This window comes from Myodes glareolus, chromosome 14 (genome assembly GCF_982192425.1).
Source record: "Myodes glareolus chromosome 14, mMyoGla1.1, whole genome shotgun sequence".
NCBI lineage: Eukaryota > Metazoa > Chordata > Mammalia > Rodentia > Cricetidae > Myodes > Myodes glareolus.
In genome coordinates this window covers 17762161-17781011 of record NC_142039.1, presented here as the reverse complement: position 1 = coordinate 17781011, position 18851 = coordinate 17762161, and the positions used below count along the sequence as shown (strand labels likewise).

General features: G+C 43.1%; 1 protein-coding gene across 1 annotated transcript in view; it reads left to right on the top strand.

Moving 5' to 3' along the window:
- Positions 1-6572: 6572 nt before the first annotated feature.
- Dhtkd1 (dehydrogenase E1 and transketolase domain containing 1) overlaps positions 6573-18851 on the top strand; it is a 46737-nt gene continuing 34458 nt past the window's right edge. The window contains exons 1-3 of the mRNA XM_085699091.2: positions 6573-6852; positions 16598-16753; positions 18149-18360. Of these exons, the coding sequence (XP_085555217.2) occupies positions 6699-6852; positions 16598-16753; positions 18149-18360 (522 nt within the window). The 5' untranslated portion in view covers positions 6573-6698. The remainder of the gene's footprint in view (positions 6853-16597; positions 16754-18148; positions 18361-18851) is intronic.

The following is an 18851-nucleotide window of genomic DNA, read 5'->3' as shown; positions in this document are numbered from 1 at the left end:
TTCTTTCCAAGAGAATATTTCATAGCCTCTCTTTGTATGTCAGTTGCTGAAGATAAAGACAAAGTTATTATTTCTAGCATGTGTTTCTTCTGGAAGATACTACACTGGTGCGGGAGAATTATCTGTATTCTGTCAATCATATTTTAATAAAACGCTGATTGGCCAGGCAGGCAGTATAGGCGGGAAAGCCAGACAGGAAGTAGGGGTGGAGCAATGAGAACAGGAGAATTCTGGGAAGCAGGGAAGTTCCTCTGCCACTCCTGCGCAGATCACTGAAGAAGCAACATGTAAGCTGCCCCTGCTGGAAAAGGTACTGAGCCATTATGGCTAACATAGATGAGAATAATGGGTTAATATAAGTTATAAGAGTTAACAAGAAGCCTGACCTAATGAGCCAATCAGTTTATAACCTAATGTAGACTCCGTGTGATTTTCCTTGGGACTTGCTGGCTTGTTGGGGTACTGGGTGGGACAGAAACCCCAAAAAGCCAGCCCTCAAGCTACATATGGCGCCCAGACGTGGATAAATGAATCCACAGAAAGCCTGAGAAAGTTTGGGAAAGAATAGAGTAAAGTATGTTTTCTTGGTAGCAGCAATTTTTCGGTTCTGCTCTGCTTGCTAGAGGCAAGCAAATGCTCTCATCTAAGAGATGCTTCTTGACTCAGCCTTAGCTGCAAAACCTTGCAGCTCATTAAGAGGTCCTGCCACGAAACACTTAAATGCTGTTGGTGAAAGGCTGAACACATGCTTTTCGGTTTTCAGTCGTAGCAGGAAAAAAGCTGTGCTGTTTTAAAATGCCGGCTTTCTGGGCTGTCCTGCCAGGGCAATCTCTGACTCTTTCAGGCAGGCAGTCGGACTGAGTGTGGTCTGTGAGCAGAATACTGCAGTTTGCTTGCTAGCAAGGACCTTGAAACGCCATAGAGTTGTGTCATTGAACACAGCTCTGACTGGTACCTCAGCCATGAGGCTGGAAAGGTAAATAATGAGCTGGGTCTAACCGACAAAGCCACGGTTTTAGACTCATGTGGTCAGAAAATAGAGAGAGATACAGTAAAAGAGAGGTTCAAAGACGAAGAAAACCTCTAAATGGTTTACTATGTGTTAAAAATATATGCAGGCTAAAAGTTAAAGTTCTTAAAGTTAAAAGGAAAGAAAGAGAGTAGTTGGGTGTGGTGGTACACACCTTTAATCCCAATGCCTGGGAGGCAGAGGCATATTGACCTCTGTGACTTCAAGGGGTAGAGGTAGATTGACCTCTGTGACCTCAAGGTGTGGTAGTACACGCCTTTAATCCCAATGCCTGGGAGGCAGAGACAGATCTCTGTGAGTTCAAGGTGTGGTAGCATACACCTTTAATCCCAGCACTGGGGAGGCAGAGACAGGAGGATCTCTGTGAGTTCAAAGACAGCCTGGTCTACAGTGTTATTCCAGGACAAAGATATACAAAGATCCTGTCTCAAAAAGTAAAAGTAAAAATAAAAGAAATAGAGGTTAAAATAAAACCACATAAAGATGGAAAATGCACAGAGAATCTTCATACCGTATGTTATTATGCTCTCTTTGAATTGTTTGAATGCTGAGGAAGGAGCAACAGCTGCTAAAAGACTTTTGTTTATAAATGCTGCTGAATTAATCCAATATAGATATTTTGAAAATACCTTGGCTCCAAAACTGAAGTCAAAAGGTATGTTACTTTGGAGAAGAGATTTTGTTTTTGTTTCCACAGAAAACGAGAGGCTTTGGATTTATTCTGAGTTAAGAAAAATCCAGTATGATCAAGAAAGGCCACCTGAGAAATCTCCGACAGGAACAGATGGCCCAGATGTCTGAGTTCTTCATCCAGAACAGGTTCAAGACTGCTGCCTGAGATGATCAAGACTCACAGGATACTCCAGTCAGGACTTGATGATAATTCTAAATTTTCTTTAGGTCCCCTTAAGACTATCAGCGCCCCCAACCAGCAGGAAGTAGCCTGAAATACTACGCCCACATTCCCAACAAATGGATTATGGGTATTTTCCTTTGTTTTAAAAAAAAAAAAGAGGGAAATGGTGCGGGAGAATTATCTGTATTCTGTCAATCATATTTTAATAAAACGCTGATTGGCCAGGCAGGCAGTATAGGCGGGAAAGCCAGACAGGAAGTAGGGGTGGAGCAAAGAGACTGGGAGTATTCTGGAAGCAGAAGCTCTCTCTCAGCCACTCCTGCACAGACCACCGAAGAGGCAACATGTAAGCTGTCACACTGAGAAAGGTACTGAGCCCATGTGGCTAAAATAGATAAGGATAATGGGGTAATATATGTTATAAGAGCTAATAAGTAGCCTGACCAAATGGGCCAATCAGTTTATAACCTTATGGAGTCCTGTGTGTAATTTCTCTTTGGGATTTGCCGGCTGTTGGGGTACCGGGCGGGACAGAAACCCCAACAAGCCGGCCCTCATGTTACACTACACTGCAGACACAATAGTCTATTTCCCCATGAAATCCATAGGAAGAGTCAATCCATTGTTTCCTATTTAATGAAAGACTCATCTAAATATAGTTGTCACTTCATATTAATGCTTTCACATTAAAAAATCAATATCAAAATTAATAAGCTATGAACAATCACTGCCATCCTTTAGGTACTTAATATGGGGCAATTTCTGTACATTTCTTCTCTACTTTGAAGCAATATGATAATAACAGCTAACATTTAGAGTTTATTTTCTACCTGTAGGTATTTTTCCACATGCATCCACTGCCCCCATTGTGTCTATAGACCAGCTTGTCCTCAAACTTGGAGATCCACCTGCCTCTGCCTCCCAAGTGCTGGAACTAAAGGTGTACACTACCACACCTGGCAAATACATATTTTTCAAAAGCTGAAAAGAAAGGTGCTGCTTTGGAGTATACTTTGGAGAGGTTCACATGGCAATGAACTGTCCAGGAGCCCACCAAGATCTCAGTCCTCCCAGTATCCGTGGGAATAAATGAATGTGGAAATCGATCTTTTCCCAGTTGAACCTTCAGATGAATGGAAATTTCACTTAACAGGGTCCTCCTAAGAAATCTTGAGCCAGACATGCTGAGATAAACTGATGTACTAACCTATGAAAATTTGAGGTAATATATGTTTGTTGCTTGAAGGCTCTAAATTGTGGGGTAATAGATAAGCAAACACAATAGCAATCCTTGTTATTTAATATTTCATATACATATATTCATATCCATGTATTTTATAGGCATGATGTATTTCTTTTTTAATATTTATTTATTTGCTTATTATGTATACAATATTCTTTCTTCAGTCCAGAAGAGGGCACCAGGCCTCATTACATATGGTTGTGAGTCACCATGTGGTTGCTGGGAATTGAACTCAGAACCTTTGGAAGATTAGGCAATGCTCTTAACCTCTGAGCCATCTCTCCAGCCCGCATGATGTATTTCTGAAGTGAGTGAGTACAATTTTATATAGCCTTGGCATCCTAAGTTTAACTTTCTCAATCAGAAGCAACACTGAGTTACCCTTGGCTGAGCATCTGGTAGACTCCACCAGAAAGGAGTCAGCTGGTGAGCAGATAGACATAAAAACTTCCAGGCATCTCTTGCAGCTCCCAGACTGGAGTCCCTGCTTTCTCAGCACTTCTGTTTAAAGGGACTGCTCATCATTTGCCCAGGAACTCCAAGTGGCCGCCCTGCAGTCACAGCATGACCTAGAACATGCCTGCCTGCCTTGCTTTTTACTTTTGTTCTGCTGCTATTTTGAGGCAGAGTCTTGCCATGTAACCCAGGCTGGCCTCAACTTTGCCATCCTCTCGCCTCAGTTTCCTGAGTTCTGGGATGACAGCTATGTATTACCAGACTCAGGTGCCTGTTCGCTTTAACCTACCAACTGAAGCTACCAGGGAAAATGACTGGCTGGTGCCCTGGACACAGTGAAGATATTAAGTGCTCTAGGTCCCACTGCTTAGTACCTGAGTGCCTGAGTATTTTGTAGTTTTCTTTAGGCCCAGAGACAAGGATTACAAATGGGATTACATCAGATTGAAAAGGTTCTGAACAATGAAGGAGACAGTTGCCAATGGGAAGAGACAGCCAACAGAATGGGAGGAAAATCTATGTCAGATATTTATCAGACATGGGATTATGCCCAGAAGATAGAGATAACTAAAAAATAAAACATGAAAACAAATTATCCAACCAACAAATTGCATATAAATTAAACATATCAAAAGAATAAGTATAAATGGCTAATAAATACATTTAAAAGTACTCAGGATCTTTAGCCAGACCTGGACCAGAATGGCAAATGCATTATTATCAAAGAAGCAGATAACAAAAAGCCAGGTGTGGTAATTACACCTGTAATCCCAGCATTTGGGAGGTAACTTGCTTGAACTTTGGAGTAAGGCCTAGTTTTAAGAAGCAACGAGTGAAAAAGAAAAAGAAAAGAAAAAATGCTTAAACATTGGCAAGGACGGAAAAGACAGGGACCTCTATGCACTGTTAGGAGGAATGTAAATTATTGTAAGCACTATGGAAATGAGTATGTGAGTATGGAGGTCTGTAATAGCTTGAATGACAGTGACCTTCATAGGCTCTTGTGTTTGAATATTTGGCCCCCAGTTTGTGGGCTGTTTTAGAAGGGTTATGAGGTATGACCTTGTTAGAAAAGGTGTGTCCCTGGAGTGGGCTTTGAGGGCTCAAATGCCCACGCAACACACACACTCTTTCTCTGCCTCATGCTGTGGATCAGGCTAGAAGCTCTCAGATACTGCTCCAGCATCCTGTCAACCTGCGGCTGCCATAGTCCTGCCATGAGAGTCATTGACTAACTCTCCGAAACAGGCAGCAAGATCCAAATTAAATGTTCTCTTTTATGTGTTGCCCTGGTTGGGGTGTCTCTCCACAGCAATATAACAGTAATTAAAAATTCCCAAACAAACCATAAGAATAAACTACTGCAAGATCCACGAATACCATTCCTGAGTATAAACCTGAAAGTATCGAGGACAGAATATAGCAGAGATACCTGCACACTGTGTTCACTTGGCAGCATACACAATAGCCAAGCCATGTAATCAGCCTATGAGCTGTTGAATGAAAAAAAGTTATTAAAACACATACACACACACATACAGAAAGAGAGAGAGAGAGAGAGAGAGAGAGAGAGAGAGAGAGAATTCAGCCATGAAGAGTGAAATCATGTCATTTGTGGTGAAAGTAGAAACTATCATGCATCTTAGTCAATGTTCTATTGCTATGAAGAGACACCATGGCCCTCGAAACTTTTACAAAGGAAAGCTTTCGATTGGTCTTGCTTACAATTTAGAGGTTTAGTCCATGCTCCTCATGGAGCACATTGGCCTGCAGGCAGACATGGTAGCTGAGATTTCTGGGTCAGCAGGCAGCAGGAAGAGAGAGACACTGGGCCTGGCTTGAGCTTTTGAGACTCCCCCCCCCAAAGCCCACTCCCAGTGACACACTTCCTGTGATAAGGCCACACCCACTCCAACAAGGCCACATCCTAATCCTTGTCAAGTAACAGCCACCCTCCAGTGACCAAGCATTCATATCTTAGAGTTTATGGGGCCATTGCTATCAAAGCACCACATCAAGTTGAGCAAAGTAGGCCAGGCTCAGAAGGAAAGGTACTTCTTTTTTTTCCTTCACATGTAGATTCTAGATTGTTAAGGTCTGGAGAGATAGCTCAGCAGTTAAGAATACTGGCTGCCCTTCTAGAAGATCCTGCTTCAATTCTCAGCACCAACATGGCAACTCACAATCATCTGTTGCCCCAGGTCCTGAGGTGCTAATGCCTTCTTTGGGCCTTTATGGGTACTGCTTGCACATGGTGCACAGATATACACAGGGGAAACACCCATAGACAAAAAATATTATAAAAACCATGAAAATGCACGGAGCAATGGTGGCTCACACCTTTAATCTCAGCACTCAGGAGTCCGAGGCAGGCAGATCTTTCTGAGTAGGCCAGCCTGGTCTACGAAGCGAGTTCAAGTCAGCCAGGGCTACACAGAGAAACCATGTCTCATAAAAACCAAAAGAAAGGAAGAAAGGAAGAGAGAAAGAAGACGGAATAAAAGCCTTACGAAGGATATAGGAGGGAAGAAAGGGGTCAAAGAGGAAGGGCAGGGGAGTAAGGAAGGAGGATCATTGAGAAAAAAATATGATCGAAAATGCAGCTATGAAACCCATCACTTTGTAGGCTAATTTTAAAAAAAAATAGTGAAACTGAGTTTTCTTCTTTCCCCCAAATCCTTTCTTTTTGCAACCTTGTTTTTGTCCTTTCTGTAAGGAAAACTACACTGCTGTACTCTGGAGCTTCCAGCAGAGGGTGAATTTTAAGGCGGAAGACTTCAGGATGTACATATAGCTCTACTTTATACCAGAAAGCTGGTCTTGCTGGGTTGCCAGCCTTGCACTGGGTCCAAATCCAGAAGGCCTTTGGCCCTGGGCCTTCCCCCAGACCAGCCTGAATACTGGGCGTAGCTACGCCCTAACTTCCAGATTCTGATTGGCTCTGAGAGTCCAACACCTTGACCAATGAAGCCCGGGGGCGTTGTCCCGGGGCGGGTCCTCAGCCTCACGTGGGGCATTGAGGGTCTCACTCTCCTCCTGCGACCATCTCTCTCGCCTTGGCTGCAGCTCCTGTTTCTTCCATTCTTTCACAGCATCTTCGGACCCAGACTGACATGGCTCCGGCCACTATGGCAGCTTCAAGGAGAGCCCTTTGCCTGGCTGTCCCGCTTCTCCGGCGCGGTTACCAGACGGAGAGGGGCGTCTATGGCTACCGGCCTAGGAAGGCGGAAAGCGGAGAGCCCCGAGGCGACCGTACACGCCCCTCAGGTTGGGGATGCGGCTGGACTCTGGGAGGGCAGGGACCCACCTGTGCTGCGTGTGGTGGGGTGCTCTTGAAAGTGGGTACTGGGCGCCTTGAAACTTCAGGCTTGTGAAGGATCGCAGCCTGGGAGAGCTGAGGAGATGGGAGGAGGAAGGCGTGGGAGTTGTCAGTGTCGAGGTCACCCCACCGTCTAGCTTCCACAAATGGGCATCTCTGGGCTTTGTATTCACGTAGTCTCCCCATCTTTTTTGTTGGATCCTAGTTTGGGAACAGCTTCTCTTTTCCATTTCTCACCCATCAACAAGTAGGAATTTAACCCTTTGTGGAGATGGTTCTGTGAAAGGAGACACGTTCTAAGATCTCCCAGCTCTTAACCGGATGATATATTTGCAGGGCCAACAGATGGCATCTCTGTGCTCCTTGCAGGACGGCAGTTGGTATATGATCTAGACAACAGTGGTATTATTTGCTCTTGGACCTAGCTAGCCTTTCTCTTTAATTGCTGAACTCGCAACCGTGTGACTAATATGTTTTGACGTAATTAGCCAACGCGAAAAATCAGTTTTTGGAACTATGTTGCAGTCTCGCATCCAAGAATAATTTCGAGTATTTGGTTTATGCTACAAAGTTAAGTTATTCTAACATTGGTCCTTATGCAGTAGAAAAATGCAAGTTATTAGAGAAAAGTGTTGGCATCTTTAAATTTTTTTACATTTACTTATTTGTTATATATCTTTTATAGTTATTTATTTATGTGTATTAGTGTTTTACCATGTATACCATGTGCATGCCTGGTGTCCAAAGAAGGCATTGGATTCCCTGGAACTGGATGTACAGATACTGTGAACCAACATGTGGGTGCTGGGAATCTAACCCCAATCGTTTGCAACTTTGCTTGTTTAACTACTCAGCCATTTCTCCAGCCCCCATTTAGCTTCTTTTTAAAAAATTGATATTTATTGAGCTCTACATTTTTCTCTGCTCCCCTCCCTGCCTCTGATCTTTCCCCTTCAATCCTTCCCCAAGGTCTCCATGCTCACAATTTACTCAGGAGGTCTTGTCCTTTTCTACTTTCTACTCTGAGTTCAATGCCATCTGTTCTGCATAGGGAATTCAGGTCAGCTGAAGCTACATAGTAAGACTGTTTCTACTAAAATAAACAAATCCTTTTTATAGTTTAAGTGCTGACCAGACCTTTCTTTGACTCTTCACACTTTGGAACCTTAAAGTACTTTGCTCTTTATCTTGGGGACCATTGAAAATAAATCTTATCTCTTTCTTTTGTGTAGCCACACTGTCCTAGAACTGGCTCTGTAAATCAGGCTGGACTCAAATGCAGAGATTCCCCTGCCTCTGCCTGAGTGCTGTTTTAAAAGCATGGCACCATACCTGGCTGTAGTCATTTTTTTTTTCTTTTTTGGGAAAGCATTTTGACCCACTAGATTGTTAATTCTGGATTTGCAAGGCTGTAGGTATTTTCTTCCACATTGCAAATTCAGTGTGTAGATTTTTTCAGTGTTGTTTGAACCTATAACCCTATTTACCGAGCTACTTACTCCTCAGCTCCCTATAATTCATATCCATTATTCTTAAACTTATTTGTTGATTAACAGTGATTTTGGTTCTTAAAATGCCAGTTCCTAGCTCTGAATCTTTTCTCTTTACCCAGGTTCTAATTTAGTGACTTATGTGAGGTTCTGAAACATGACCTCCCCTTTTCTTCTTATAGCATTGAAGATCAAACTGAGGGCCTGGTGCATGCTAGGCAAGTTCTGGACCACTTAGCTACATACACCCTCAGCCTAGGAATTATGTGAATGTGTGTATCTGTGTGTGTCCGCCTTTGGCTAGTCATAAGGAATGTATGTTGTACATGAAGGGACACAACCTTTAAGGTGGTGTTAGTGGACACTCAACATACAGCTACTGTGATGGGCTTGACCTTTTCTTTCACATCCTACTGACCTAATAAATTAAGATTGCCATGGGAAAACCTGTCTAATAGTTACTATTTGGAAGATTAGATGAGAATCACTTTGGGAACTTCAGGCTGGTATGGTTAGAAGAATATCTCTGGAGTTGATTTTATGTTTAAGTCCTTCATTCTTCCCTTTTCACCAAAACACTTTCCACGACCTCCTAATAGAGAACTTGCTTTAGTATGAGCTACCTGGTAATATCTTAAAGTTCAGTGTTGAACTATAACTTCAGGACATGGGTATGATTGTATGTGGTTAGGGCCACTGTGAAGGAATAGCAAAGTCGATGATGGAAACAGTTATTTGTGAGTTGCAGTATCTGGCTGAAGGAATTTTTTTGGAAAGGAAAATTACGTTTTTTTTAAAAAATTTTCTTTCTTTCCTTTTTTAAAAATGTTTTATATATTTATTGATTTATTATGTATACAATATTCTGTCTGTATGCCTGCAGGCCAGAAGAGGGCACCAGACCTCATTACAGATGGTTGTGAGCCACCATATGGTTGCTAGGAATTAAACTCAGGACCTTTGGAAGAGCAGGCAGTGCTCTTAACCTCTGAGCCATCTCTCCAGCCCCCTTTTTTTGTTTGTTTGTTTTTTAAGATAGGGCTTCTTAGTAGCTTTGGAGCCTGTCCTAGAATTCTATCTGTAGACCAGGTCCTCGAACGCACAGAAATCCACCACCTGACCCTGCACCCAAGTGCTGGGATTTAAGGTGTGCAACCACCACAGCCTGGCTTTTGTTTTTGTTTTTTGCGCTCTCTCTCTCTCTCTCTCTCTCTCTCTCTCTCTCTCTCTCTCTCTGTGTGTGTGTGTGTGCATGTGCACACATAGAGCTAGCTAGAGTTATAGGTGGTTGTGAGCCACTCAGTATGGATGCTGGGTACCCACCAAACCTGAGTCTTCTGCAAGACCGGCAAGTGCTCTTAACTGCTGGGCCATGTTCCAGCCCCTTAAACGTCATAAATGACATTGTGTGCTGCAAACAAAAGGCTGGTCATACCAGGTGGAGGGTGTCTCCCCTAAGATTCAGATACTATTTCTTCTCTTACCTCATTGGTATTTAGAAACTTGAACAATAGAGAATATGTATTGTCTATACCTAAATCTCTGGTGTCTACTATGATACTCTGGGCACAGCAGGTACTGAGTAAACATATTTGAGTTAAAACAAAAACAAGCCCATGCTATTGTCGAGCACTATACCCTAAGGAGGCATGAGTCTCCCAGACAGCCTCTCTGGAATCACTATTCCTGACCTCATTTTATTGTCTTAGTGTGTGGAATCAAACTCCGGACCTGTGACACTCAGGCAGGCACTTTGCCTGGAGCTCTTGCCTCTGGGTCCTGCTCTTTTCTCCTTGTTATATTCTGTTCTAGGTGCTAAGACACAGAGTCGCTCTCGATAGCAGTGCGGAGTTTCTACCCATTTGTTGATAATATAGTTTCCACTTGACCTCATGTTTTCTTTCATTCTTTTAAAGATTTTTTAAAATTTTATGTATAGAAGCGTTTTGCATGCACTTATGTCTGTGTACCACATATGCCTGGTGTCTGTGTACCACATGTGCCTGGTGTCTGTGGACCATATATGCCTGGTGTCTGTGGACCACATATGCCTGGTGTCTGTGTACCACATATGCCTGGTGTCTGTGTACCACATATGCCAGTCCCAGAGGTCCCTGGGACTGAAGTTACAGAAGGTTGTGAGTCACCTTGTGGGTGCTAGGAATCAAGTCTGGATCCTCTGGAAGAGCAGTCAGTGCTCTTAATCTCTGAGCTACTTTTCTAGTCCCACTATTTATATTTTAGTAAGAGATATAAGGTCAGGGCTCTCTGCTGGCACCAGGCACATGTGTGGTGCACAGACACACATGAACGCAAAATACCCATTCACAAAAATAAAAATAAATTTTAAAAAAGACACATATAGCATATGTCCTTGTATATGCAATTTTTTAAGACATAGTCTCACTCTGTAATTCTAGTTGACCTGGTAATTGTTATTGTAGCCTAGACTGGCCTTGAACTCGTGGTAGTCCTCCTACCTCAGTTACCTGCATCCTGGGATTACAGGCATGCATCACCATGCTAGGCTCATGCAATTTGTGTGTATGTGTGTGTATGTATGTATGTGTATGTTTGGAGTATTTACCTCTTTCTTATATAACCAGAACATTGAGTATCAGGAGAAGACACCTTATTTGTTTGTTTGTTTGTTTATTTATTTATTTATTTATGTGTGTTTTTTGAGCCAGCGTTTCTCTGTTTTTCCTAGCTTCCTGGAACTATCTCTTGTAGACCCAGCTGGCCTCAAACACACAGAGGTCTGCCTACCTTTGCCTCCCAAGTGCTGGGTTAAAGGTGCATGTTACTACTGCCTGACTGAGAAGATGCCTTTTAAATATGGGCCAATACATTGTTTCTATGCTTTTTTGCTATAAACATAATGATGTCTTTCTGCATTTGTCCTTAAATTATGGACAAGTGTATTTATAGTTAGTTTTTTATAATTGGGAGTATGGAAGTTGGAGTGATGGCTGAGTGGTTAACAGCCTTGATGTTCTTTCAGAGAACTGGATTTTGGGCAGTTCACAATCTTCTGTAAGTCCAACTCCAGAGGATCTGACATCCTCTTCTGACTTCTGCAGGCACACATGCACACACACACACACACACACGCACACACACGTGCACACACACAAAGTAAATAAATAAATTAGCTTTCTTTAAATAAAGAATAAGAATCAGGTGAGGCCATGGGCCTGTCTTTAGTATTTTTCAAGTATATCAGTTGCTGTGAAAGTACAATCTTAATCCAGAGGAATGATTTTCTATTATGAATCATGATTTAATTTTGAAGTATTTATAAGATAAAATGCAAACCCTTCTGGAAATGGACACTTTGACACTTCAGAAGTGACTCAGTGGTCGAGCTGGTGACACAGACCTATAATTCATTCCCAGACTGAAATAAGAGGATAACGAGTTCAAGGCCAGCCTAGACTTTAGTAGAATCACAGGAAGAGCACCAAGAGAGAATGAAGTGAAGGCTGTGGAAGGCTTCTTCACCCTCATGCCAGTCTTGGTTACAGTCAGCTCCTGCCTCAGGAGCCCATACCATTCTCCCAGCCTTGCTTTGTACTGAGGACTTAAGGAAACACTACATTTGCCTTTAGGAACCTCTTGGATTGTGGGGGTTGTTAGTGTTATCATCAGTTAAACTTTGACCCAGGCTGAGTGTTCTTTGTAGTTTACTCTTGGTAATGACTTGTACTTTAGTCTCGGTAAACCTTAGTTACCAAGTAACTTTGTTTATTAATTTATTTACTTATTTTATTTGTGCGTGGTAATCAAACCTAAGATATTATGCATCAATTTTGGATCTATTTATTTAAATTACCAAATTACAGTAGAGGTTAGTTTAAGAGTAGTGATTCTCACGATGTATACTTTATACTGAAGGGTTTTAGTCTTTTTAGATTTTTTTCTTTCTTTCTTCTTCTTATTTTTTTATTTTTGTTGTTGTTGTTGTTGTTTTTGAGACAGGGTTTTTCTTTGTAGCCCTGACTGTCCTGGAACTGACTCTGTAGATGAGGCTGGCCTTGAATTCACAGAGGTCCTCCTGCCTCTGCCTCCCAAATGCTGGGATTAAAGGCATATGCCACTACTACCTGGCTTTTTTTTTTTGTATCTTTTAAAAACTGCGTTGGGCTGGATGATAGTGGCACACACCTTCAATCCCAGCACTCAAGAGGCAGAGGCAGGTGGATCTCTGTGAGTTTGAGGCCAGCCCAGTCTACAAGCGCTAGTTCCAGGACAGGCTCCAAAGCTACAGAGAAACCCTGTCTCGAAAACTAATAAACAGAAAAATGGTGTTAGAAGCTGGCAGTGATAGTGTACAGCTTCCAGCACTCGGAAGGCAGAGGCAGGTGGATCTCTGAGTTTGAGACCAGCCTGGTCTACAGGGTGAGTTCCAGGATAACCAGAGCTACACAGTGAAACCCTATCATGAAAAAACAAACAAACAAACAAACAAAAAACCCATGGCTACTTTTCTTATTTACATTACAAAATACATGATAGAAACAACTCAAAAGAGAAAGGTTTCTCTTCGCTGGAGTTTCACGGGAGACAGTCTGTTATGGAGAGGAAAGCAAGGCAACTGGGCGGCATCGTAGCAGCAGAAATGTGAGCGGGCGCTCCTGACATATTGCCAGTTCAGGAAGCAATGACTGTAACTCTAAAGCCCTGGCCAAACAGGCCGACATCCACCATCATCAGTCCCCATAGCCCAGATGTTCTGTTCTCTCTCCAAACAGGACTACCTGCTGGAAACATGTTCTGACACATCAATCCGTAGGGAACATTTCCCATTCAACCCGGAACAGAGACCTTCCAGAGAGGGAAGTCATTGGATTCTAGACCAAGGCCGGCAGTTACCGTCTCTATCACAGTAGAGCTTTGATAGTTGAAGTGATGTTTTTGGGGGGATGTTGCATGTTACAAACCACAGTGGCCTTTACTGGAATTGTAAAGAAATAGTTTGAAGAAACTGAAAGCATCAGTGATTTTCACAACTGTAGAAAATTCGAAAATTAATGCAAATGCAAAAAGTATACAACCTTAGCCTTATATAGTTCTAGTCATTCTTTCTATAGGTTAAAAACATCCCTCTTCAACTTTTGTTGTAACAGATGCAGGGACGAGGATTTGCCTCAGTAGCAGAATGCCTGCTTGGTATGCTCAGGGCTCTAGATTTTATCTCCAAGGAAAAAGTGTGTGTGTGTGTGTGTGTGTGTGTGTGTGTGTGTGTATGTGTGTATGTGTGTAATGGAGTGTTAAAGTAAAAACACTTATGTTCAAATAAATTCCAGCTTCTTTACTACCAGTGTCCCTCTTTAGAAATTACTTTCCCTAACTGGGAGGTGGTGTGCAAAGGTAGTGTTACACACCTTTAATCCTAGTGCTCAGGAGGCTGAAAACTCAGAGATCTCTGAGTTTGAGGCCAGCCTGGTTGGTCTACAGGTGAGTTCCAGGACAGCTGGGACTACACAGAAAAACCCTGTCTCAAAAAAAAAAGAAAAGAAAAAGAAAGAAAAGAAAAGAAAGAGAGAAAGAAAAGAAAGAAAAAAGAAAGAAGAACAGAAAAGAAAACCAAGGCAAAACAAACAAAAGTGTCAGACATGGTAATACATGCCTGTAGTCCCAGCAATTGAAAAGTTGACACATCCTAACTGTGAGAGGAGAAGGCACACACTGCCCAGGAAGCCAGAAGAGGTGTCAGATCCCCTGGGACTAGAGTTCAGGGATGTGAGCAGCCATGTAAGCGATGGGAATTGAAACAGGGTTCTGTGGAAGAACAGCCTGTGCTCTTAACTGCTAAGCCATCTCCCTGACACCTGGCTTTTAACTGAAATATCAAGTTTAGTTTAAATTAGCTGACATGGACTTTGTGCTGGCTAACTTGGTGTTTTCCTTCTTGAAACAGAGCTGTGGTCTGTGTGCCTCACTGCCATTTTTATTTACAGTAAACAGCAATGCAGATTGATGTTTTCACCATAGTGTTTGTAAACAACATTTGTTTTCCCAACAATTTCTATCCGTCCTAAACAAAAAATGCTTTGTGGAAGCTATAGGGATGTCTCCTCAAACTAGAGGATGCGCTCAGCAGTTAAGACTCAGGAAGGGAACGAACCAGAGTCACCTCTGGGCATTTGGCATACCGTGGGCCTGCCTAGCTGCTGACGTGATGCGAAGATGTCCTCTGATCACTGCATCTCTGATCTCTTCTCACTTTGCCTGCCATGTGTAAAGAGGCAAGCTTGGCAACGCATCAAATACAGACTGAAGCACATGTGTTGCTAGGAAACCATTCCATGACAATAATTGTTCATAAAATAGACATTTGAAGAGCTTTGTTTGTTTTTTCAGACGGGGATCACTATGTAGCCTGACTGTCCTGGGACTCACAGAAAGCCACTCCCTCTCCCTCTGAGTGTTGGCATTAAAGGTGTGTATCACCACACCAGCCTAACTTTGCTTGAATGAATGAATGAATGATTTAGGTGTTGGGAATTAAGCAAGGGCCTGACACATGCTAGCCCAGCTCTCTTCCACTGAGTTGTAGTCCCGTTCCCTGATCTATAGAGGCTTTGCTTTGAGACAGGGTCTTACTCTATAGCTAAGGTTGTCCTGGACCTCACTGTGTAATCCAATATGGCCTTGTACTCAGCAATCCTGTTTCCGCAGGCGTGAGCCGCAGAAGCCAGCTTATCTGTTTAGCTCTTTGATAGTTTTGTGTTCTGTGACTCCCAAGATAATTTAGGTTCTTTGTCTCCAGTTTTATAAAACAACTGTGTCTGGAGTCAATAAGGGAAGAAGGGAGCTGACAAAATGGCTCCTGGGATAAAGGTGCCTGCTGCCAAGCCTGAGCACCTAAGTTTGGCCCCTGGAGCCGACGTGGTGAAAGGAGAACAGGTTTCTGCAGGTGTCCCCTTACTTCCACATGCAAGCACATGCGCCCCTTGTCAAAATGAACAAATGCGCACTTTTAAACAAGGGAGATGTGAGGCTGGGTATTTGACCTTATGGTAGAGTACTTGCGTAACAAACGCATGGCTGTGGGTTTTTGTTCCCAGCACTGAGTGGGGAAAAGGAAATGTAACATTGATTTGGGGGTTTTACCTAGCTTTATTATTGCTGTTTTTGTTTGTCTGTCTGTTTGTTTGAGATAGGATCTCACTGTATAACCCTGGCTGGCCTAGAATTTACTATGTGGCCTTAATCCATCTGCCTCTGCCTCCCAAATTAAAAGCCTGTGTAACCCCAACCAAAGGGAAAGATATATAGGCATATGTATATATATGAAATATATATACACGTATACACACACACACATATGTGGAGAGAGAGAGAGAGAGAGAGAGAGAGAGAGAGAGAGAGAGAGATGGAGAGAGGGAGGGAAGGAAAGAGAGAGAGGGGTTCTTGTTTTATGTGTATGATTTTTTGTTTGTTTGTTTGTTTTTTGAGACAGGATTTCACCAGGCTAGCCTTGAACTCACTGAATCTGCCTACCTCTGCTTCCCAAGTGCTGGGATTAAAGGTGTGCACCACACCCAGCATTAGCCCTAGTGTTCTGTCTGAGATCTATATACACCTACACTAACCAGGAAAGAAGGGGACTGTGTCTATAACATCAGGGTGGAAGTAATCCTTCTCAGTCTCAGAAGTTCTCTCCTAATTGTACCATATGCGCAGTTATTCTTACACTCATGATGCTAGCTCCTCTCCTATTTCCTTTTCTTTTGCTTCCATGACTTTAGCTATCATGAGATAAATTTAAGAAAGTAAGTGTTTCTGGGGGGGGCGGGGGGAAGGGTGGTGCGCGCCTTTAATCCCAGCACTTGGGAGGCAGAGGCAGGCGAGTTCAAGGCTAGCCTGGTCTGCAGAGCTAGTGCCAGGACAGGCTCTCCAAAAGAAAGAAAGAAAGAAAGAAAGAAAGAGAGAGAGAGAGAGAGGGAGGGAGGGAGGGAGGGAGGGAGGGAGGGAGGGAGGGAGGGAGGAAGAGAGAGAAAGAAGGAAAAGAAAGAAAAAAGGAAAAAAAAGAAAAAGAAAAAGAAAGTGTACTTACCTAGCATCTGACAGTCTTTAACCCTGAAATCCACCGGCAATGTGAGTAGGAACGGTGAGTTAAAGGTCCTTCTGTGACAAGTGTCTCTGTAGTTTCTGAGCATCTCCTCAACTGTGCTATTTTCTTCTTCCAATTTAGTTGATCACGGCCTTGCCAGGTTGGTGACAGTTTATTGTGAGCATGGCCACAAAGCCGCCCAGATCAACCCTCTCTTCCCGGGACAAGCCCTGCTGGATACTGTGCCTGAAATCCAAGCCCTCGTACAGACCCTGCAGGGACCCTTCACTACGACAGGTAAGGCAGCACCTGGGTGTGAGAGGGGAGCTGTCAGGTGGAGGGTCAGTCTTGTTCTGTTCTTGAGGAACTGGATGCCCTGGATTAGAGACTTCCATCAGGTGAAGGGACAAAGGACACACTGCATGGTCTTCACGTGGGAGCTGTCTTGACGTTCTAGAGTGCTCTTGTTTCTATGTGGTTAAAAACATAGAACAGGTTGGCAGGGTAGTTCAGCGGGTAAAGATGCCTGCCACCAAGTGGGAAAAGCATAGTAGAAGGAGAGCACCAGCTCCCAAAGTTTCCCTCTGACCTTCTTATGCCATGCATGACAGAATGCACATGATGCCTCCTCCATACATAAATAACAGTATTTAAAAATCCAAACAGGTAGGTGCCACACACTTTGCATATAGAATGCTGATCCATTTTCCTAACTGCTCCTAAAAGTTATTTCCGTATTTAGTATAGAGATAAACTAACATTAATAAATACTCCCGTATTTAGTTGAGAGATAAACTTAACACATTGACCGAGGCATCTTACAAAAGGAAGGGTTTATTTGGGCTTGTGGTTCCAGAGCGATAAGAATCCTTCACCATTACAGAGGACAGCTGTGGCAGCAGGCAGGCATGGAGCTGCAGCAGCAAGTGCGAGCACACATCTAGGAGTACCATGTGGCTTTTAAAATCTCAAAGCCCATTCCTAGTGACATGCTTCCTGCAGCATGGCCTCTTAAGCTACCCAAACAGTCCCGTTATCCGGGGATGTCTGAACCTATGGGGGCACCTCTCATTGAAACTACCCAGACAGAAACAGATTCAGAGAGCTTGGATAATATGGAGCTGCTGCAGGGCAGAGGTAGGGAAACATCCTGCGACGGCTTTCATTCCCCCTGAAAGCCTAAACCCCCTCATTCCAGTTTCTTTCCAAGCCTGGGAACTAAAACAACAGCAAGACCAAACAAACAAAATATTGGGCCTGGATCATGAGTCATGGTGTTAGGGTTTTATCTCGTTTTATTTATATTATTTTATTAGTATTATTTGTGGTGCAAGGATGAGACCTGGGATCAAAACTTGGCATGACGTGATAGAGCTGTGTCCTCAGAAGGTCTCCACCTAATCTACTTTTTCTACTTTATGGCTATCAGCCATAGTCTTAAGTTTGACTTTAGAAGAGGTCTAGACGAGGCAGAGGCTTACATCAGTGACAGAATACTTGCTTGTTGTGCGAGTGATCCTGGATATACTTTTTCACAGTCTTTTGTAAAGGCAGTGTTAACAGTCATTGGTAACAATTCGGTTTGTAATGACGCGCTCAGACTGAAGCGCGCCTCTGTTCTGCTCTGCCCCACAGCTCATCTTCGGCATAGTTGGTTATTCTTTGAAGTGAGCCCTTTGTTCTCTTCCACAGGACTGTTGAACATGGGCAAAGAAGAGGCTTCTCTTGAGGAAATCTTAGCCTACTTGAACCATATCTACTGCGGGCCAATTTCTATTGAAACCGCACAGCTTCAGAGCCAGGAGGAGAAAGACTGGTTTGCCAGACGGTTTGAGGAGCTGAAAAAGGAGTCGTTTACCACAGAAGAGCGAAAACACCTAGCAAAACTATTGCTAGAATCTCAGGTATAAAAAGTATCAGATAAGGGCTGGAGAGATGGTTAAGAGCACTTGCTGCTCTCCTAGAGGACTCAGGTTCAATTCCCAGCATCCACATGGTACCTCACAACTGTCTTTAACTCCAGTTCCAGGGGACCCAATGCCTATGGCCACTGAGGACACCTGTGTTCATATGCACATACTGACATACAGATACATACAACTGTAAATAACTAGAAATGGAAAAATAAAAGTAGAAATAAGTATTAGCTAACATTAGTGGACCAGGTCTTCTCACTTCCTACAAAAATAACTAGCTGCTGGGGAGAGGAAAGGAAGGCATTCGACCTGGCCCCTGTCCATCATCCATTGCTTCAGCACATCAGACTGAACAGCACTTCACCCCAAGCAGAAGCAAAGCAGATCACTAGACATTTGAGCTGTTGGTTTTCCTCGGTATCAAAGTATGCTAACGTATCCTCTGCTTATTTTATAAAACTTAATAAAGTCCTTAAGAT